Below are 20267 nucleotides of genomic sequence, written 5' to 3' on the forward strand. Positions count from 1 at the left end.
CATTCAAAGAGTTTTGAAAAACTAATTTTACAACATTGTTTCAGTTACCTCTGTGACATATTCAGCATTAAAATTCAGCACATTGAAACACAATCATTAAATTAGTTAAGCATTTTGTGTAATGAGCTTGAGTTTCACTAAGTAAAAATGTTGAAATACAGTGTTAGGACATCTGAAGAGGAAGCTGCCAAACTACGTAAACATTCCTTTGCATTAGTTACCTTCCACGTAGCAGACTTTATATTCACTGTTCTTCCCCTGCTAGTCAGCGTACACTTCATTCTGAGAAAAAAGCTGCGCTCTGTGTTTTGCTCTTTGCCCTTTTTCACAGGACCTAACAAAAAAGCAAATAGTAAACAATTCTTAAGCTCTTGGATCATCTTCCAAAGGTATAAAAAAACCCCAACAAACCAACCAACAAGTTATGGAACTCTAAGACTAGGGAAAGACCCCAAAAAATTAAAAAGATTGATCAACCTAACACCACTTCCGATAACACTTCTCAGGACTAATTCTACTGTGAGGTAAACAAAAACCTGAAGTTTCAATGTTTTAAGATCTGTATCATAAGAACGTGCAGAATGAAAGTACTGTTGAGTTCGTCTGCATTGAAAGGCATCGGTAACTCTCTGCAGGGAGGTTCAAATCAAGTAAGTTTTGGCCTGTAGGTCTTTAGGACTACGGTATTTTAAGTTTTTCAGTTCAAAATTAACTACTCTGCTGGTTACATGCATCCAAATATCTCCAGCGATTTATACTCAGTGTAAACAGGGACCAAGTTTTTAAACACATTATTAGCATTCTCGATTCTTGGCAGGGGGGCAGTCAAGAATTCCTAATGCAAATTAATATTAGTAGCACTCATTTTTTGGCCCTACTTGCTAACAGCAGGCCTTAAGTTCAGTTTTTGCCTTTACAGGGCAGAACCTTTCAGAGTCAATTACTAGCTAGGCTATTCTGGGCAAAGAAAATGCAAACTGATCCTATCAAGAAAGCTGCAAGCAGCTCGCTGTGCGTGGAAGAAGGAAATAAAACACTTCGGATAAAGAGCAGCAGAAGAGTGAGTTTGCCAAGACATGCCAAAGAGTGAGGACCAAATCATGGTGGGGGGTGGAAGTTTACAACATGAAAGCTTACTTCTGATACAAGTTTATATAATAATTTGCTCTCCTTCTCCACAGACAATGGTAGCTATGAAATTCTGCATCGTGGCTTGTACTGCAGCTACTAGCTTGACAAAATTAATTCGAAAAAATGTTAAAAGCCCCATGCTACATCGTGTATAGCTTCTAGTAGAGGCGAAGACTAATGGGGACAAGCCTACTTTATGCCACATCAAAATATCCTCAGTAAAGGAGGGGGAAAAAAACTAATAAAAATACAGCAGAGTTCAGAGAAGTGGCCAAAACTTAGATAATTCAGTATGCTTTTGAAAGAGTTAAACCAATCTAGAAATTTATAGTTGGAGATCACACAGCATTATTATTATCAAGTCCCGATGCTTAAGGCTCTACTTTGAGAAGCAACTGTAAAAGATGAAGCAACTTTCTCAAGTCTTGATTGAGCACTGGACTATTTTTTAAATCACCAGCTTTGAAAGATTAAAAAGCAACTTCATAAAATCAGAATGCAGTTCAGTTTTTCTGCCAATCACAGTTATATTCATTTGCACCCATACAGTCCCAAAGGGGAGTATTTAATACTCAATCCAAAACCAAAATAATTCCACTTAAGCAAGAGCTGCAGTAGAATGCAACCTGGGAATACTAATAAATATAAAAATGTACCATTATTACTGTAATTTAGACTTTTGTCTGCCAACTTCATTTGCAAAACAGATTTTGTAATAATGCTTTCCAGACATCTTATTCCAGTCTAGTCATTCTCGACAAGCTAGAGGTGGTCTGCAGGAAACTTAGAAATAGGCCATTTTTAAGAATAAGTTTTTGCAACAAGACCAGCTGTTTTACACTGCTTTTGTGAAGTTGTTTCCCCAAGCCCAGCCCAACCCCCAGATGCATTACTATATTCCAAAGGTGGAGGGAGGCGGGAAGTCTAATCTAGCCTTATTAGACTTACTTCAATACTATGGGCAGACAAGTTTAGAAAATGCTTACAAAATCAAAGTTGGGGCCCTTAATGCTATGCTATCTTATCAGGTGTCTTCCACTGAATTAAATAGAAAGCCAACAGAAAAGATGTCTGATTTACAGCGCTACACGAAAGCAGAGGTCGGGCTTGGTAATTCATCACTATCTAGATTCAGAGTCCATATAACCCTTGTTTGATGAAACAGGAATTAGAAAGGTCGGATTTTAGACTTTAACAACCGAGAAAAGCAGATTTATTTGGAGGCATGCAGGCTGCCAAGTCTTTATAGTCATTACCAAACCTTTAGAAGACATAAAAGCAGTAATTCATGGGCATTTGTTAAATTGAAAAGCATACAGAACATGTGAACACAGTGTTCCACTCCCTCAGATGGAGAAGAGTCAGAAATCTGTGAAAAGATACCAATTTCACGCACCAATTAAAAGGTGCAGAGAAGCATCAATCCCAAAGCCCTTTTGGGGGCTGTCCAAGTACTCCCTGATCAGGTTTTCTGTGTCCCAAATATAGTATCCACAGATTTCCGGAAGAAAGCATTTTCTTTTAAGTTGTCCTGTGAAGGCAAGCTCAGACCAAGACTAATGCACCAATTTTAACTTCTCCATACCCTTCTACAGCAATTGCTTAAGGTAATTCTCATTCAACCTACCTCTAATTTTATCCCTGTAGGCACATGAATTCTTTCAATCCTCAATAACTCCGTTTTAGTCATCAATTTTGTTTTAGATTAAAGAGTAGCCTCATCTCTCCTACAGTTAGGATATTGCCAAAACATTTTGGTTTTTCTGTTACTATCTCTGAACAAGGTTTATTTTGAGATTTAAGCAGCAAAACACACTATTTGTTCCCTCCACACCTTTCTCTGGCAGATATCCAACTGTACTAATGCTACCAAGAACTATCTTTAAGTAAATGAAATAGATTTTTTCTTTCTTACCATTTCTGTGTGTAAGCATTTCTCTCAGCTCTTCATGGTCACATGGATGAGTGAAATCAAATACACTGTGCCCTGTCAACTCAAACTGTAAAAAAAAAAAATAAAAGGTACACAGGTGTCTTAACTTTACATATACAAAAATGTAACAAATTTACAGGTTGGAAACAGTCTTAGGAAATGTCAGTATTTCACCTGAGTGAGTCCCATACACTTGTTCACGTTTTCAGACATGTAAATCATGTCCCCATCTTCAGACAGAACCATGACAAATCCATCAAGAGCTTTCAAATAGAAACAGTTCAGTTCCTTCTCCATTTTGGCTTCTGTCTCCAGCTCACCTAGAAGCAGCCACACATTTTTGTTTAAGTAAAAAGTGCTATTCTTCACTCCCCATCAGGAATGACTGCTGGCACCAGTCTGCAAGGAGTCAATCTTGCAGGACTGTCAAAACCAGTATAATTCACTTATCTAAGTGATCAATTAAATCCTTCAAGCTCTAGTAATGGTATCACAAATCACAGAAAGTTAAGAGTGAGGTTAACTCTCTGTGCTTTTATGCATAAACCAATACACCTTCCACCTTAAAGAAAAAGGCAAAAATATTACCATTTATCTCAAAAAGACATTGCAAACTTTTCTCAGGGGCTTTCTATGAGGCATTTCAGAGTACAGTTACCAAAGTAACCTCCGTACGGTACAGGCAGGCATGCATGAGTACAAATAACCAGTACAGCAGCTGTGGCATGCTACACAGATACTGGTTCATAAGCTAACTCAGATAATCCTGTAGTTTCTGGGTAGATTTAACTGCAGAGATAGATATAGTCTCAGCTAACTTCACCTTCAGCAGAATAAAAATTACAAAAATTTCCTTGCAGCTTATATTAAGGAGAAACCGCTAGTTAGCTAAGCCAGCCTTGCATCAACCACGTAAGGTTTAGTAAAGCACAGTTTGAACAAACAGCTCTAGGGGGAAAAGAAGGTTAAACAGAAGAAATTAACTTTGGGAAAAGGGTTAAATAGACTGAAAATGGCACTAGAGCTGTGATGACCCAACTAGGATTGCCAGAATAGAAAGGGAAAAACAAAGTCTGTTGAACAGTGGCCATTTTTTCCCATGCCATCACCAAAAGCCTATTTCTACTGTAAAGTCTTCCACCTTTCCATAGAAAGGATGCAGCTATTAATGTATTTATTTATGCTGATAGGTTTTACAAATAGCTTCTTTCTTAATATACCTCCAGCCCCTTTGCCAGATCCTGCTACGTTACTCACTTACCAGCATCGAGCAGCTTCCTCATGCGCAAGTAGCTGATGGTCAGCCTCATGATGGATGCCTTGTCCAGGTGTGCGCTTACAGTGTGGGGCAAGGGCAGCTGATGAGCAAGCTCGTAGAATACTTCCGACTCCTTGCTCCTTCGGCACCGGGCTGCATCTCTTGACTTCTCTTTTCTGCGTTCTGAGCTAATCCTATATAAACAAAGCTTGGGGTTAATACAGGAAACAGAGTTCTCCGTGCAAGTTAAATTTGCAACTAAGCTGCCCAGTAGCTGATAAACCAGATATCAAAGTTTAATAATTTAAAATCTTGGTTTAGAAGTGTAACTAATTCTGCGTTTAGAGTCCTGCTGCAGTTGTGCTCTGCCAGAACTAAGTTCAATCTCACAAAGTCTTTCAACAAGAGCAGTTCTCCAAGCAGTCAGCTATGTACTCAGAACCGTTCCTGAAGTGCTTATCTCATACCTTGACGGCTCCCTCTCTAGCCTCCAAATCCTGTTTCCTTCTTCTCTCCTAACCCCTTAAGTCCACTCAAAATACTACAGTCTAAGTTATTTCCAGCTCAATGCTCCAGTAGCACTGTCTACACTCTCCAAGTTCTTCCCTTTTTATCATCCTTACAAAGCCCACCTAACGGGTCAGTAAGCAAGGATACTGATTTACCATGAGGTGTCCTGCTTTTCAAGTGATCCAAGAAGTCCTTTTCCCAGCTCTCTTTCTCCAGTATAGCCTTTTCCATAGTCTCCCCTATTCTGGAAAGCTCCAGCTGTTAAGCAGTTGCCTCATTCTCCTTCCACCGTGCCTCTGTTAGACTCGCCTCCCCCAGGACACATGAAGTAAAGGACAGCCCAACAAGAGCAAGCACAGAAACAACCGAGACTCTCCCCGTCAGTTGGTAACACTGATCAATTCTCCCTTTTCCCAGTACCCATACCAGTTCACGTTTTTCTCACGCATCTGCCACGTGAGTTTTGAACTAAGCATTTTGAGATGGGAACTCCAAATTTTTCTTACATTTGAACAAGAACTCAATGCTGCTGTGGTCCCTGAGGAAATTATGCCACCGTAGTTAGATGTGCTTTTATTTTTGAATGGATGGTACAAAAGCATATAGCATTACGGTCCATTTTTCTTGACACATTTACATCTTCTGAAGGCACACTATCTTCATTTTGCATATACCCAAGATACAAGTCAGTTGCACTAATCTGTAGGATACCCTTTTTTCACCAACTTTCATGTAAGTTGCAAGATTAACATACGCCTGTAAACACTGCTCTTATAATTCAAAGTTGCATGCCTTTTAGTGTTATCGGAAAGAAACTAAACATCACTAGTTGAAAGAAGACAGAAAATAAACCACCTATTTATGACCAACAGTGATGGAATTACTTTTTTCAAATTTCACTAGACTTGAGTCACATACTACCACTGCCAAATTCACGTTGCTAAGGCTGCAGATCTGTGCAAAAGCACTTTTTAATTAGCACACATCTTGTGAGAGGTACCACAAATGATAGAGGAAAGCAATCCACGAGCTGATACTGCCTGGGAAATAATGAACCAGATTTTAATGTAAGCAGAAGAATACATATCCAAAAGAACACATTTTCAGTCCTTTACCTGATGTGCCACCCACAACAGCCAAAAACCCGCTTAGTTTGTGCAGAAACATGCAAGCAACTATACCATTAAGACTGACGACGTTGGAAGCATGATTGATTGCCTTGAAACATGAAAGCAGTTTAATAAGCTGTGATGAAGACAAAGGAAGCCATCAGAACCTCTTCTGCGATTACCTTCATTTTTTCCCATCGTAAAACTGTATGCCTCCCTCATCCCCGACCTCCTCTCCTCCTACCCCCTGCTGATGCTAGCAGAAGGAAGCGCTAGAAACTTGATTTTCAGAATCGTAAGTTTTATAAGAGCTAAGAATAGGATTGTGTTTTCTCCTTTGGTGGCAAAATCAGGCTACTAGATCACAGTAATACTATTCCTGTGTAATGAGAAGCATCACTAGATCAACATAATAGTCAGAGATCTTTGGAGGACTATGGGTATTACAACTGTAAAAAACTCCAGACATACAATGGTTCTATTAGTTTCCATGAATATAACCTGAGGTTCCTCAGAAGGGTAGTCTATGATATCTGATAATATTTCCCCATCTTGCAGATTTCTTCACATTCAGTTTCCCTGTGACAACAGATGTTCCTGCTCTAGTCGTGGATATCTTGGTCTGAGAAGCTTGAGCCTCCTGACATACAGGTATATCCTGAAACAGCCATTACAAGTCTGACCTTTAACAATACTGAAAAAATATTTCAGCTATGTAACCTGATTGATTAAACATTTCTTACTGAAGACAGGCCTAATGTACCTTTTATCTTGGTGGAAAACTAAGGGTGGAAATAAACTTCTGGATTCTCTTTACCCTCTTGCTTGGACCGCAGATTTCACTGACAAAGGTAACAGAAGTAATTATGCTGCCTTAGACAGATTCACCTTTATACCTCCGATTTTTCTTTATTAGCTACTCATTCACGATCCCTTCCTCTGCAGAAAGTTTGTGCTACAATAGACACTCAGAAGAGAATTTCTAGAGGGAGTTGGTTTCCATCTGCTTAGATGCCTGCAGTTTTGTCACGGCTTCCTTTTCAACTGCAGGCACTTTTAAGTTAAAAACCCCATGCTTTGGCAATAATGCCATGCACCTCAAGTCTACAGGTTTGTCAAGCTTGTGTGAATCACAAAGGGCATGTAGACAAGGACAATGCCAGCTAACCTCACCAAGTTGTGATTTTGGCCTCTTCCCCTTGTATTTTCTTTCTGAAAGCCTGATGTTCTTGAAAATATTTGGCTAGTTTCTAGCTTTTTGCCTGGTTTTAGCACACTTAGCAGCAGACTTCAACATGAACAGTGAAAAGTTCTCACAATCACTGAATTACTAATTACCAGCTGAAACACTGCTCAAATTGAGCTCATAGTGTTTCTGTCGAAAATTAATCCCAGGTAAGGAAATCAAGTGGTGCCTGACTATGCAATAGGCAAAACTCAAGGAAAAGGGCGATGCTGGTACCAACCAGTGCTGTCCAAACAGCAGTCTCCTCTCACTCTTACTAGGTGTTCCCTTTCTAGAAAGGCTACTACTATAGATAGATATTTAAACTGTATAACACAACAGTTCGCTATTTTTAGCTGCTGTTTAAAACTAAGCTGTAACCAATCTGAGTAAAACCCAGCAATTTAAATAGGAAGATTAACTACCAGCTTCAAAGAGCATTTCTTTAATGCATCAAATTAATAGGAGAAAGGTCTTTCACAAATGAGGTTTAATTACCAAGTGAAGTCAGAGTTGCCTCAACATGAGATGCCACCAAAGAAAAAAAAAAAAGCCCCCGAAAAAGAAATCCTTTACTGTCGCAACTACTCTAAGCTTTGTTACTTACAGTTGCATAAAGTAAATGAAAAAAACACACCATCAGCATGTGTAGCTACCCACAGATTTCTCTGTAGTCAATTAAAGGATGTTGAATTCCTGGAGAGAAAATGTATTTCCTAAGTGAGCTCTCTCTCAACTTAAAAAAAAAAAAAAAAAAAAAAAAAAAAAAAAAAAAGGGGGGGGGGGAGGAAGGGGGTAGCTCAAGGAAGAGTACTTTAAACAGCAAGATGTGAACTACACAACATCAGCTTAAAAAACTTCATATAATTTAAGAGATTTTCAGAACTGCTCCATGTAAAACTCATGGTCTTCACAACAGAAATACAATTCTGTATTGACAAGAGGAAACCAAGCTCCATTTAAAACAAATCACAAACTTAAGAGCTGTATTGCAACCTTCTGCTATCAGTCTTGCAGGAAAGAAAAACACCTAAAGACTCAGAAGAAAATCTCAGCTGAAGAGTGGATTATACGTGCAATGAAAATATCAGAAATGCCAATGCTAGACAGGAAATTGCATGCATTTTCAGGTATGATGTTTCCTGCACAATTTCAGTACCAGACATTCATTTCCATTTTGTATTTCTGCCATAAGAATACAGAAGGAGAGAGCAATCCAAAGCAGGTTATGCATCATAGCTCACAGAAAGCAGTGTTTCACTGACAGTTTAAAACCCAATACTAGGCACTTTTTGTGTGTAAGAGATGTTTATATGCAATAGCTGAATAAACATCTGAATTCCAAAAGATATTTAAGACATTCAAAGCAAAAAGGTATTTCACCACCAGGATTCACTGCAGCTGAACCAAGAGCTCAGCTTAAGGATGTTAACCAGGCTTCCACCCACTGCCTTAAATAAAAAAGGCTTTAAAATACAGCAGGGTAAACAGAAACGAAGTTTTAAAGCAAGCAAGAATTGGCCCGACAGCCTTCAGAACAAAGCACGCCATCAGCAATCCCTTGTGCATCAGTTACAGATGTTAACGCAGCCTCTCTATTCAGACATGCAACTCCTGTCATTATGGTCATATGAACTATTCAGGACTGAGCATCTCTCAAACAATACGTTCTACCCTATGTCATCCCAAAGACCCTGCCCACCACTGCATATTTTCACAAGCAATTCCCCCATTGTCTAAATGCAGCCCACAGTTTTCATCTCCTCAAGTGTAAAACTAATCAACGGCCACATTTAAAGCTGACATGTTCCTGCTTATTTACCACCGACAAATAAAACCAAGAAGAACCCTGGAAAATACTATTGGTAACTGATAAATTTCTGTTAAAAATAACTAGAATAAAAATGGCCAACAGACAGATCTTAAAACATGCAACATGTCAACTTTGTCTCCTTCTAGCTTTTTAAATCACCAACCAGCATTAAGGAAAATTTTATATTGTGTACACAATATTACATTAACACAAGAAATCAGGGTTTTTCCCGTTTGTTGCTTTACTGCCGTTACCTATTTTCTAGCCTTTCTCCCATTCTAACTTACTGTTCCTCTAATCAGGTAGATTTTGCCCTATAGGTGTTTTCAATTCCTATGTAAAATAGCTATTGTGCATGTATTAATTAATGCAGGCTCATCTTTCTTGATCCAGGTTTTGAGAACATTCAAAATATTTATAACCATCTTCTCCTAGTAATTCACATTTTTCCCTTTAGAATTGTTTTCCACAATTGAGTAGCCCCGTATTTACCATGGTATCTGTTCTTAAACAGTTTTATAGAAGTATACCATGTGGAAACAACATAATCCAAATGAATAATGTGCCTCAAAATCTGGTAACATCTCATTATCGAGTTTTACCTAGTTTTCAGTTCTGCCATTAATTCCCATCATTTTCCAGAGTACAAGACTCACACCCAGTATTTCAGTGTTAGATACAACCTCTTCTCAGACTGTAAAACTAGTATGGGAAATACCGGGCTTAGAAATGGAGTCATAGAAACCAGATCCACTATAACATCGGTTCAGTTTTTCTTCATTACACAAAAAATAGATGTAACTATTACAATACAATAATACATTAGCAATATGTCATCATGATGGTATTGGAACTTAGGAAGCAGACCTGTGAGTGGCCTTATATTTAGCTTTTAAGGTTGAATTCATTCCCGAGGTTGGTACAAAACCTGGTCATCTTCTCATGCCTAGCCTAAACCAGATATTTCTGCCAGCACAGCTGCATGGGACAGAGGCACAACTCCCAGTGTGCAGCCATACCCCAGCAGAACACCCAGACGCTAGTATCGTTACATGACTGTAGCTAGCTGTGTTCATGTGGAGCATCTGAAGAGCTCAACCATAGACACATCCATGCCAACCACTGTCACCTACAGCGCAACAGCCCACCAAGAACACACCAGCCAGATATAAGCTCACTTAAAGGGTGCAGACTGCCCAAGAGCAGATTACGACAGAGCTCTACTCTTTCAACTGCACTGAATATGCAGCCATTCGTTTTTCTTCACTGTTTGTTAGATCTTTATTTTGTCCGGAGCTGCCAGGCACAATGCTTACTAAATTATTCTTCCACGGAAAGAAGTCCCAGGCAAAGCCAGCACTTGGCACAGAGAAACTACAATGGTGTAACTCAACACCCCTGAAGACAACTTTGTATGAAAAATGGGTTTATAATGTAAGCGAACACTGCTCAAATACAGTTATTTAAATATACGGTGAGCCAACAATGCATGTATTCTTCCGAAGAAAAACAAAACCAAATCAACCCAGCCCAAACCCCTTCATTTTCCACCTGGCACAGAGGGAGAACATGCCACTTAGCCCCCTTATACCCTTACAAATACTTTTTCATTCAAGTTGATCAACTTAAACCAGGGTAAATGGAGCTGCAGTGTTACAATACCAAGCCCTGAGGCAGACCCACGCAGACACTGCCCAAAGCGGCAGCACCCCCCAAAGCGCCATGCCCTCGCACCTCCCAGCCCAGCAGTTAACACTTGTCCAGCCTGACTGGCTGCAGCCCAGACCACTCGCCACTTGGCAGGCAAGCAATAGAACAGGTTACACGTAGGGGCAACTGGGTCCACTACAGTCAGTCTTGTGAAGGAGCCCCAGGCTTTGCTGTTTACAGAAGAGAAAACCCAGGCAGTGGGGCAGAAAGGGGCGAGAGGACCAGCTTTGTCTCGTGTGCCAGCTTATGGGGCTCCTTGCTCCTGGTACCCAAGCACTGCTCCCAGTGGTGGGGGAAAGGACATTTCAGACGGTGCTCTCAAACACTTAGTGCAAAGTCTGAATTTTCAGTTGAAAACACAGGCTTTCTGGGAACTGTAATATATTCGCATATTATCCATAGATTTTGCTTTTTTCCAGATTGGTTAGGAGAGGTGCTCCCTCCTCCTATAGTTGCATTACAGAGTTAGTGCAATCTCTCAGCTACTAGTTCACAATGAACTCAGGGTTACAGCTTTGCCTCTTCTTGTTTTAACATGATTTCCTTTCTAAGCATTATTACTTTCACCCTTACGGCCAATTTTATTTACCAATTCTCCTTATTTAATAGGCTGTGTAGAGAGTTCTTGTGGGGAAAATACCAAAGAAACAGAAAACCCCCACACCCAAATCTCATGTGTAATCACAAGCATGTGATTTTCTAGAAGAAAGTCTTGCTCATTATGAATTAACGAACATTACAATCCAGTAATCTAACTCAGGTACAGAAATCAGAAATTCTTTACATACAGCAAGAAAGATTTAAAAGAGATTAACTGCAGAAACCAGCATAATATCCAAGCAGGGATAGCACCGCTGTATGCAGACTATTAAAATTAATTCCTTTGTATACTACCTTTAACACTGCAATTGAAACCATTTTCTTTACATGAGGGTAGTAACAGGCATTTACCATAACTTGACTACTACCAAAAAAACCCCGTAACTATAAAAACCCCTAACAAATTACAACAGCAAGCAGGCAGTTCAGACTGAATTAGCTACAGCAGCACAAACATTGTGAGTGAACACTGAAACCCACTGCTGTCTGCAAAATGATGGTAGGGAAAGGCAGCAAGAAGAGAGTCCACTGAGCTACGCGTTAACTTACAAAGTAAAGTCTTCCTATCAAGACCATGAAGTCTACATAAACAGCATTTTACAGACAGGTAAATTATGGCACTTAAAAGCCAGCAGCAGAGCCTGAAACTCCTGAAGCCAGCACAGGACCACACTGCCAAGATTATCCACCACGTGGATGTGGCCTTGAACTGACTTGAAACCCCCACTATGTCCCTGTTAGAAAGTGGGGAGTATGAAGGTAAAAGCTTCCAAAATTAGTATTTCTCATTCAGAACAAGGTGAAGTGATTCTGCTGTGTCTTACTACACAATGTAACCCACTGACTGATATTTTACCTTTGTGTAGTAATTTACAGTTTTAAAATAACCACATGGAATACAGTGGTTGCTTGTAAGAAAATGCTGATATTTTCTCTTTTTTTTGGCTAGGTTATATGGCTTTTTCCTAGAATACAGCATTTTTTTTCCCTTTTAATTAGCTGTGCTCTGCCCTTCAGGATGAAAGATACATGGTAGTTAAATTGCATTCATCATTACAGGAAAACCCACAGCTATTCAAAAGAGAGATATGGACACAGGCCTGATACAAGGAGCCATTAAATGCTCTCCCTGCTTTTGCTTCTCCAAAGCTCACAAAAAAGATGCAAAATATATCCCCAAGATACCCATCAGGCTCTCCGTTAACAATGTTTTAACTAAGAACTGGTCTAACTTCAGGCAGATACAGACTCCTGATAAAGTAACTATTGCTAGTCTAAATCATGACTTTAAGATATATAATTTATTTTATGTCATTGTGTTCAGGTTCTCCAGATTGGAGGTTGGATGTTTTCCCTCACTGCTTCCATCCAAGTTCTTGTCCCTTCACCTCATGTTCCTCAACTGCTTCCAGTTAACAGTGCATTTTCTGATCAAAGGCTTTAAGAACTAAAAAAAAACAGGACAAAAGCAAGAGATACAAAATTGTATTTTCCCTGTATGAATAAAGAACAAACACATCTGCTAAGCAGTCAAGAAAAATGCTTACAACAATAGCTAGGACAGAAATCCTGCAGCAATGTCAGCTCAACATCCAGTAGATTCAAGAGGGTGCAAGGGAAAAAAAAAAAAAAAAAAAAAAAAAAAAAAAAAAGTCCTTTCTGAAGGACTGAGCACCAAATAATCCTGTCCCCAGCTAAACCATATAGAGCTTCTCGTTTCTTTAACTTAGTAGTAGAGGCTGCAGCCTTCATATTTGATGTGAACTACTTCCAAGTCTTCTGTTCCTTTGAACATATTCCCATCTCTTCCAATGGATGCGAGCAGGGAACAAATATGAGGAGGTAAGCCTCTAGTAACTCCCCTTCCAGCATAACAGTCCATTTACTATTCTCACTTGCCAGCAGCAGGAACTAACTTCATAAAAACAGGCCTCAAGTTCTTTTGCTTCTTAAAATGCAAGCATTTTCATGAAGTAACACCAATCTGGTTTTGGTTTAGAACTGACAGTGAAACGACTCATTCTGGTAAACAAAATGGATCATCTTTTTCAAGTAACGCTTCCAGGATTATTATAAATCGAGTTGAAAAGGTTATTTAGTAACTTAAGTGGGAAAACTTCTGCTCTTGTAAATATAATAGCACAGTTCACTGCTGCCTATTCAGTTTCCTCAACTCTTCACTTGAACTTCAGGCTCTATTTTCACGTAGCAAGTCACAAGACCTGTTTTAATGTTTTTCCTCAAAATGCTTAACAAGCATTCATTCACACTACACCAAATTAAAACAGAAGCTGCACAGTGTCTCTCAACACACACAAAGTTTATTGTGTATTAGGTAACTTTAAGGAACAACTAATGGATCATCTGGAAGCTCCAGTTCCTCAGTGCCAGCAGAGTCATTTCAAATGTCTTGGTACTAAAATATCTCAGCGTTTTAAAAGGCTACTATTTTGCACAAATCCCAGTATTACCAGGATTCAATAGAAAGAAAGGACAGATTATGCATACACTGTAACTCCTCTTTATCAACACACACTGAGATCTTGGACCAAAAACCCCAGGCTGGTATGAACAGACTTCAACTGAGGCTACAGCTCCACATCAAAGAACCCCGAAGTGTTTGTCACCTACATAAACTGTCTTTAAAAATATATATATCTGCTGGTATGTATTCACTTGATTTCATGTTCATGTTCCTAAATAATATGAGAACTTAATTTTCATAGACACTTTATTCTAAGCTAAATAGCAGACATCTCAGTAGAGGAAAACCTGAATAGCCTTCATATCCAATGGTAGTTAGGAAACTTGTATCTTTCCTGATTTTTCAGTCATTAGTTAAAAGGCTCACCTTCTCTCCTGGGCCATTTTTTTAGTTCTCCATGTCATAAAACCCCCAACCATCTCCCATTTCAGACCAGGACCCCATGGAAAAGTTGGCTTCTCCTGCATGCTCTTCTGCTTGCTCTAATATAAAGAATGTTTCTCAAGAGAGGCTCAAAATGCCCAAACTTTCTCGAATTCAAAAGAGAAAGGGCTGTTATAACATGAAAAGATGATTAAGGTCCAAGTTCTTTCCATGCATTACCTAGGTGGTTTTTCCGAGGCATGTAAACACCTGTCTGTATAACTGTGTATGTGAAGATAAAAGGAGCGTTTGAGCTGATGACTTGTAATCTGCAACATTCTTTCCTTTTGGACATCAGCTTGCTAGAAACTGGTTACTGCGCCTTCTTGCTAAGGTTCTTGCAAGATCTAGTTTTGTTTTGAAGCTGTTTGTTTTTTAAAGAACACATCTTGTAATCAGATCAGTATTTGCATCTCCTTGAAAGAGCAGTATCATCAGGAAAATCTAGATGCTCTTGTATACCACCACTGAACCATGCGGTACTTCCCTCTTGGGCTTACTTAACAATGCACACTCTACAATCATGTAAGAATTATTTTGTTGGCATATCATAAGACACCAAGCTCTTCAAGAATACATTGAGAGAACACTGCAAAATTTTCTTCTGTACTACACAAAGAAAAAAGAATACTCAAAAATCAACAGTTTCTGTCATTCAGCGTCCCCTTTAATACCAAAAGTCTCACGCAAGCCTACTTGAAACACAGCCTTCTAACATAAATTGGTGCAATATTGCTATTAAACAACATGAACACACTCAAGAATTCAATCCAGTGTTACACAGGCTCAGCAATAGTCTTCAAGCCTTTCAGGTCAGAAGCACACTGAGGTGAACATGCACACTCTTAAGAGCCTCAGAAGGGTTTGGGCTTATACCACAACACTGCTGACATTTCCTAGCATTATTAATATTTATTGACTCCCCACCTCACCATCAGCAGAGTTCTGGAAACAGCTTTGTACATGCCACACATTATAGTTCAAGGACAGGGAGGAACAAAGGTCTACGGGTGCTTTCACCAGGTGCAGAGGAGGTAAGAGCATGCTGTTATACTGCTGACTGAAGTCCTGCACATGATAGCAGGATTTCTCTGACCTCTCTTCTGGTGGCAGTAAAAACAGAGCATGCAACTATGTTTCTCAAGGCTTACAAAGGACATACTCGAGCATAATCTTAACCTAACCCAAGTAAACCTGTAATGGAGAATTCGGAGAAGAGAGAAACCAACCAGAAAGTGGGGATAGCAATTAAATGAGCGTATAAAATGGATTATCAACTTCACACCTCCCCCTGTAAACCAATAGTTGACTTAATTGCCAGACTTTCAGTTGCTGGTAATAGTATACAGCTACATATGTTTCCTCCCTCCCAAAAATGGTCCAGGATGTGTCTCCAGAGACACCACAAAGGAAGAACATTTCTACAGAAGGGGGAGTTGCTAAAAAAAACCTTTAAAGCACTTGAAATAAAAACCTCTTACCATCACCCCATCACCCTGTTACAGACCACCTGACAACTTGGATGACCTGATCCCATCTATACTAGACCTCTTCACTAGGTTGGACCAGTTGTTGGTATTCAGACATGCCAACCAAGAGACCCAGACTACAGACTGGAGACACTAGGTTTTATAAGCACAAAGCAAGCACAACTGTAAACAAGAAGCAGACAACCCTCCTGCTACTTCCATCAACATACTGCCAAATACTCCGATTTTCACTGATAAAAGGAAACCAAAGCACCAACAGAGCAAAATTATGGAAAATACCTGCAGCAGGCAAATCCTCCACAGCTATTCTTCCCTAATTTTCAGTGCCTTGATAACAAGGAGGAAGGGTGGTAGCACTACGCTGCTGCCTTCATCTTTAGCAGGCACTGAAAATTTCTGATCACTTTTACTGAAGGAATTCAAAACTCTCATGTTTGAGGAAATGGCAAAGAACAGACAACACAGACACTACCACCAGGTAAGCCCTATGGCAAGGCAAACAGTGCAGAAAAGTCCAGAAAGGAGTAAAAACCCTGTTCTGTAAGTCAGAAACCATTCTGCCCTCCCCTACCTGCAGGGAGACTCTACAGGAGATTTACTGAAAGGTATCTCCTCTCTTTACAACACGCAGAGAGGTACAGTTAAGAGTATATACAATAGGGTTTTGTATTCACTTTCAGCTCTAGCAATGGTGGCTCAGTTCCACCAGCACTGAAAGAAATTAACAAGACAAAAAGCAATGGCACATACAGTCCTGAAGACCTCACACATGTTTCAGGAAAAAAAACCCAGCAGTAGCCACTGCCCCTCAGAGCCCGTGGCACAGGACCCGGGCTTCTCAAACAGATTTTGGAGCTGGACCTCAGTGACAGAGATCCAGCAGCAAAACCCTGATCCTTCAAATCATCTCATTAGATACTAGATGTTAAGTTTCAAGTCCCAACTCTGAAAAACTGAAAGCTGAAGTTTTTCTGCAAGGCACTCAATCAGGACGTGACATTCCACTGCTTTATACCAGCTCAAAACTCAGAATGAACACTCAAGAAGTCACTTTTTATAATCCTCCTGCTTCTTTTTTTTTTTTTTATTTAGCACCCACACCATTAAAAGTATGTATTTTATGCTACAAGTAAGGACTTAAACCAATCCAAGATTCATTTTTCTAATGTATCTACCAGTTGCAAGCCACTAGCCAAAGTAACCAGTAACCCTAAATGGCTCATTTACTTAAAAATGGTGCAAGAATCACTCTGCTAATAGTGAAGTGTCACACCACAGACCTGGAGAAAAACTTTCCATAGCATCAGCCATCCCCGCACTAGAACGTGTTAAAAGAACATTGAGAGAAATCAGCATACTTCTCAACAAGCTCCTTAAATCTGAATCAGATGAGAACTGATAAGCAAACAAAGCTTCCAACAATGCTGTTTTACCCACTCCTTGCACAGAGATAAACTTTCTCCTTGTAGCAGATGGGGGAAATCCCAGAAGCACATGAAAGTGATTCAACTACTGAAGAACAGCTAAAACCTGAATAACTCAATACCTAATCATGTTGCTGATGCTTAGTTTCTTACGGAATCTTGACCCCTGTGTACATGAGAAGCTTGTGATTACATCAAAGATTGGATTCAACAAACCTGTATGTGAATCCACACTTCCAGTTACTATTATGACTAAATTTCACTTATACAAGACTGAGACACACACCTGGGTCAAATTCCACCATTTCTGCATCTCATGGCACATAAGTTAAGCAAACTACCAGCTTCACTTCAACTGTCAAGAGCTAAACACTATCCAAATACAAGCACTGCGAGAGACAAGGAATAAAAGGATCTTAACACATATCAAAATTGAGGTGTACTATCTATACAATCAGCAAAAGCTTCATAACCAAAGAACAGGACTGGAAGGTCTTCTCCTCTAAAGGTATTCTGAACGTGGACACCATCAAACCTAAACCTGTCTAAAACAACACAGGTTTTTGAGAAATGCTTGAGATCTTCAGTAAGTTCTCTAGTGAGCTCATATCCTTCCTTTTTTGCTTAGCCGTCTTTGCTCAACTGCACATTCACAGCCCCCAGGATGAGCATACCACAGATACAACTTTATGTTTTCGATTAAAACCCTCAACAAAAGTAATCTGAATATTCCTTACTGTTTTATAAGAAACATTCCCAACTTTGAACTTCGTCTACAGGAAACAGAAAACAAATTCTCTTTCTTAAGCCCTGCCTTTAGGAAGGAAGGATAAGCTTTGCATACTGTTTTTCACATTCTGAAGAAAGCAGATTACATCCAGGATAAGGAAATTGCAAAAAATGTACCCAAGTGGGACAGAATGGTAAGTAAAAAATAAATGCCCAAGGGCAAAAGAAACCCAAAAAACAAAACCAACAAAACCAAAAGCCAGCAACAGAGAACAACTTGGGTCTCAAACCCCCTTTCTAGACCTGCCACTAAATTAAGAGCAGCAGAGCAAAGCACAGAATAATCATTTCTGTTGCAACATTTTCTCCCAGGGTTCTCAACAGCCATTAACTTTGAGTAAAAAACCCCAAAGGTTACTGAATCGGTGCCACCCCCAGGTGCCTCACTGTATGGGCTTCCTTAGACTAAAAAGCTCCTTCTCCCTCACCCCCTGCACCGCCGCAATAACTCCAACTGATCGCTGAGATGACCCTGCCCAAGAGGTGAAGCTCTCCCTGGTCAGAGCCCAGCACCCTGCGCTCCCAGCTCAGCACAAAGCTCACCATCCATTTTAAAAGCCAGCCAGTCTCCTTCCCAGCACAGCTTCCACGCTTTCATACTTACTGCATTTAACCTACTCAGATGACCCTTTGATACAAGAGCAGGAAAAACTCATCTCAAAAAGACACAAACAAACACCCCCCCCCCCCAAAAAAAACCAAACAAAAAAACAACAAAAAAAAAAGAGATATCGATATCACTATAAACAAACGGCGTCTTCTGCAGATGGCGATTACGGCAATTAATCCCTCCACAAAGCGCGCCGGCCGCGCACCAACGCGCAAATCTGGTCACCCAAATAGCCCAACTCCCTAACTTCACCGTGTAACAAAGGCTTTTAAGGCTTTTATTTCCCCTCCTAATTTGAGCTAACAACCCCCGGTGAATTATTCATACTCCTCAACTCACATTGTCCGGCCGCCATCCTCACACACGCACACACGCCCGCCCCGCGCCATACGTTTTGGTTTTCGTTTGGTTTTCTTAGTATTTCCCGATGCCGAAGCGGCCCTTTTCTGCACAAAACCTGGCCACCCCGGCTTCGGCGGCCGGCCGCCCGGAATAACGCGCAATCGATTCCCACCCACCCGTTCCCAGGAGCAAGGGCAGCCCCCGGGTCGCTCCCCGCCAGCGGCCGCGCAGGGCGCGCCCCCGCCGCCCCCCGGCTCCCCCCGCCACCGCGGGGCCGCGCCGCCAGCCCCTGGCCCGGGCCGCTGCCCCGGCTGGGACGCGCAGGCCGCCCGCCCGCCACGGCGGAGAGCGCGGGGCCCACGCCCGCCCGCGGCCGAGCGGGGGGAAACACGCGGCGCGCTGCCGCCCGCGGAGCCAGCGGCGCACCGGGCCAGGCCCGGCGGGAGGGACAGCTCCTGCCGCGCCGCAGGGAGCCCCCCGCCCGCGGGGCCCCGGCCCGCTCCCCCCGCCGACAAAATGGCGACGTGGACGGCGGGGAGGAGGAGGAGGAGGAATGAAAGAGCGAAGCGCTCCGCGGGCCGGGGGAGCGCGGGGAGGGAAGAGGGGGGACGAAGCACGGGGAGGGGGCAGCCGTAACAAAGCGGGGGGCGGCGGGGAGCCCGGGGGACGGCGCCGGCAGCACCGGGGGGCGGGCGGGGTGGGGGGGGAGGCGGCCCCCGGGCCGGGCAGCGAGCGGGGGGCGGGCGGCGCGCTGCTGGCTCCCGGAGCCGCGGGAGGCCGCGGCGGCGGCCGGCGGTACCTCTTCTCCTCGGTGACGCCGCCGGGGCTGTCCATGGCGGCGCGCTGGCTGCTCCTCCCGCTGGGACCCTGGATGCGAAGCGGGCGGCTCCAATGGCCGCCACGGGGCGCGGGGAGATGGCGGCGCGGCCGGGAAGGGGCCGGGTCTGGGGCCGCGCGGGCTCAGAGCATCGGGGCAGGCTGCGGGGAGGTGCGGGCGGCGAAGGGCGCAGCGGCGGCGGTGGGCGGTGCGGGGCTGGGCGCGGGGGCGGGGGCGGGGGCGGGCGCGGCCGACCCGGGCCCCGCGCTGCGCCAGTGAGGAGCGGCGGCGCGGCCCGGCCCCTCGGCCGGCGGGGTCAGCTGAGCGCTCAGCTGGGAGGGGGCCGGCGCCTCACGTGCGGCGCTGTGTGCGGGGCGGGACCGCTTCGCCCTGCCCCGGCGGGCCCCCGGCCCCGCGGCCCCGCAGCCCCGGCCCGGACAGCAGCAGCGGGGGGCTCGCCCCAGCCAGGGTCGCTTGGTTTCACGCCCAACACCGCCGCTGAGGATCGCTGAAAAATGGCCAAAATTGAGACCGCCGCCCCCGAGCGCCCGCCGGCACGGCTGCACGTTTGCGGGCCCGTCGCCTATATATTTTTGGG

The 20267-nt window shown here is 42.6% G+C and overlaps 1 protein-coding gene and 1 long non-coding RNA gene across 8 annotated transcripts in view; one reads left to right on the plus strand and one right to left on the minus strand.

Annotated features, from left to right (window-relative positions):
- Positions 1-13942, plus strand: part of LOC114015355 (uncharacterized) — a 31672-nt gene extending 17730 nt beyond the window's left edge. The window contains exons 2-5 of one of the 2 annotated variants that reach the window (XR_008733084.1): positions 6500-6592; positions 6690-6792; positions 8176-8296; positions 12614-13942. This is a non-coding gene — a long non-coding RNA (uncharacterized LOC114015355). The remainder of the gene's footprint in view (positions 1-6499; positions 6593-6689; positions 6793-8175; positions 8297-12613) is intronic. The other variant, XR_008733085.1, reaches the window with a different exon arrangement.
- Positions 1-19892, minus strand: part of HIF1A (hypoxia inducible factor 1 subunit alpha) — a 35429-nt gene extending 15537 nt beyond the window's left edge. Inside the window, exons 1-5 of one of the 6 annotated variants that reach the window (XM_055715481.1) lie at positions 19652-19892; positions 4326-4516; positions 3239-3384; positions 3047-3131; positions 222-334 (exon numbers count right to left, since the gene is read on the minus strand). In XM_055715481.1, coding sequence (XP_055571456.1) covers positions 222-334; positions 3047-3131; positions 3239-3384; positions 4326-4516; positions 19652-19686 — 570 coding nt within the window. In that variant the 5' untranslated portion in view covers positions 19687-19892. Of the gene's footprint in view, positions 1-221; positions 335-3046; positions 3132-3238; positions 3385-4325; positions 4517-4987; positions 6691-18849; positions 18986-19028; positions 19049-19651 lie in introns of those variants that run through there. The other 5 variants (XM_027802553.2, XM_055715480.1, XM_055715482.1 and 2 more) reach the window with 5 other exon arrangements.
- Between the last annotated feature and the right edge of the window lie 375 nt (positions 19893-20267).

Source organism: Falco cherrug, chromosome 7, assembly GCF_023634085.1.
Source record: "Falco cherrug isolate bFalChe1 chromosome 7, bFalChe1.pri, whole genome shotgun sequence".
Taxonomy (NCBI): Eukaryota; Metazoa; Chordata; class Aves; order Falconiformes; family Falconidae; genus Falco; species Falco cherrug.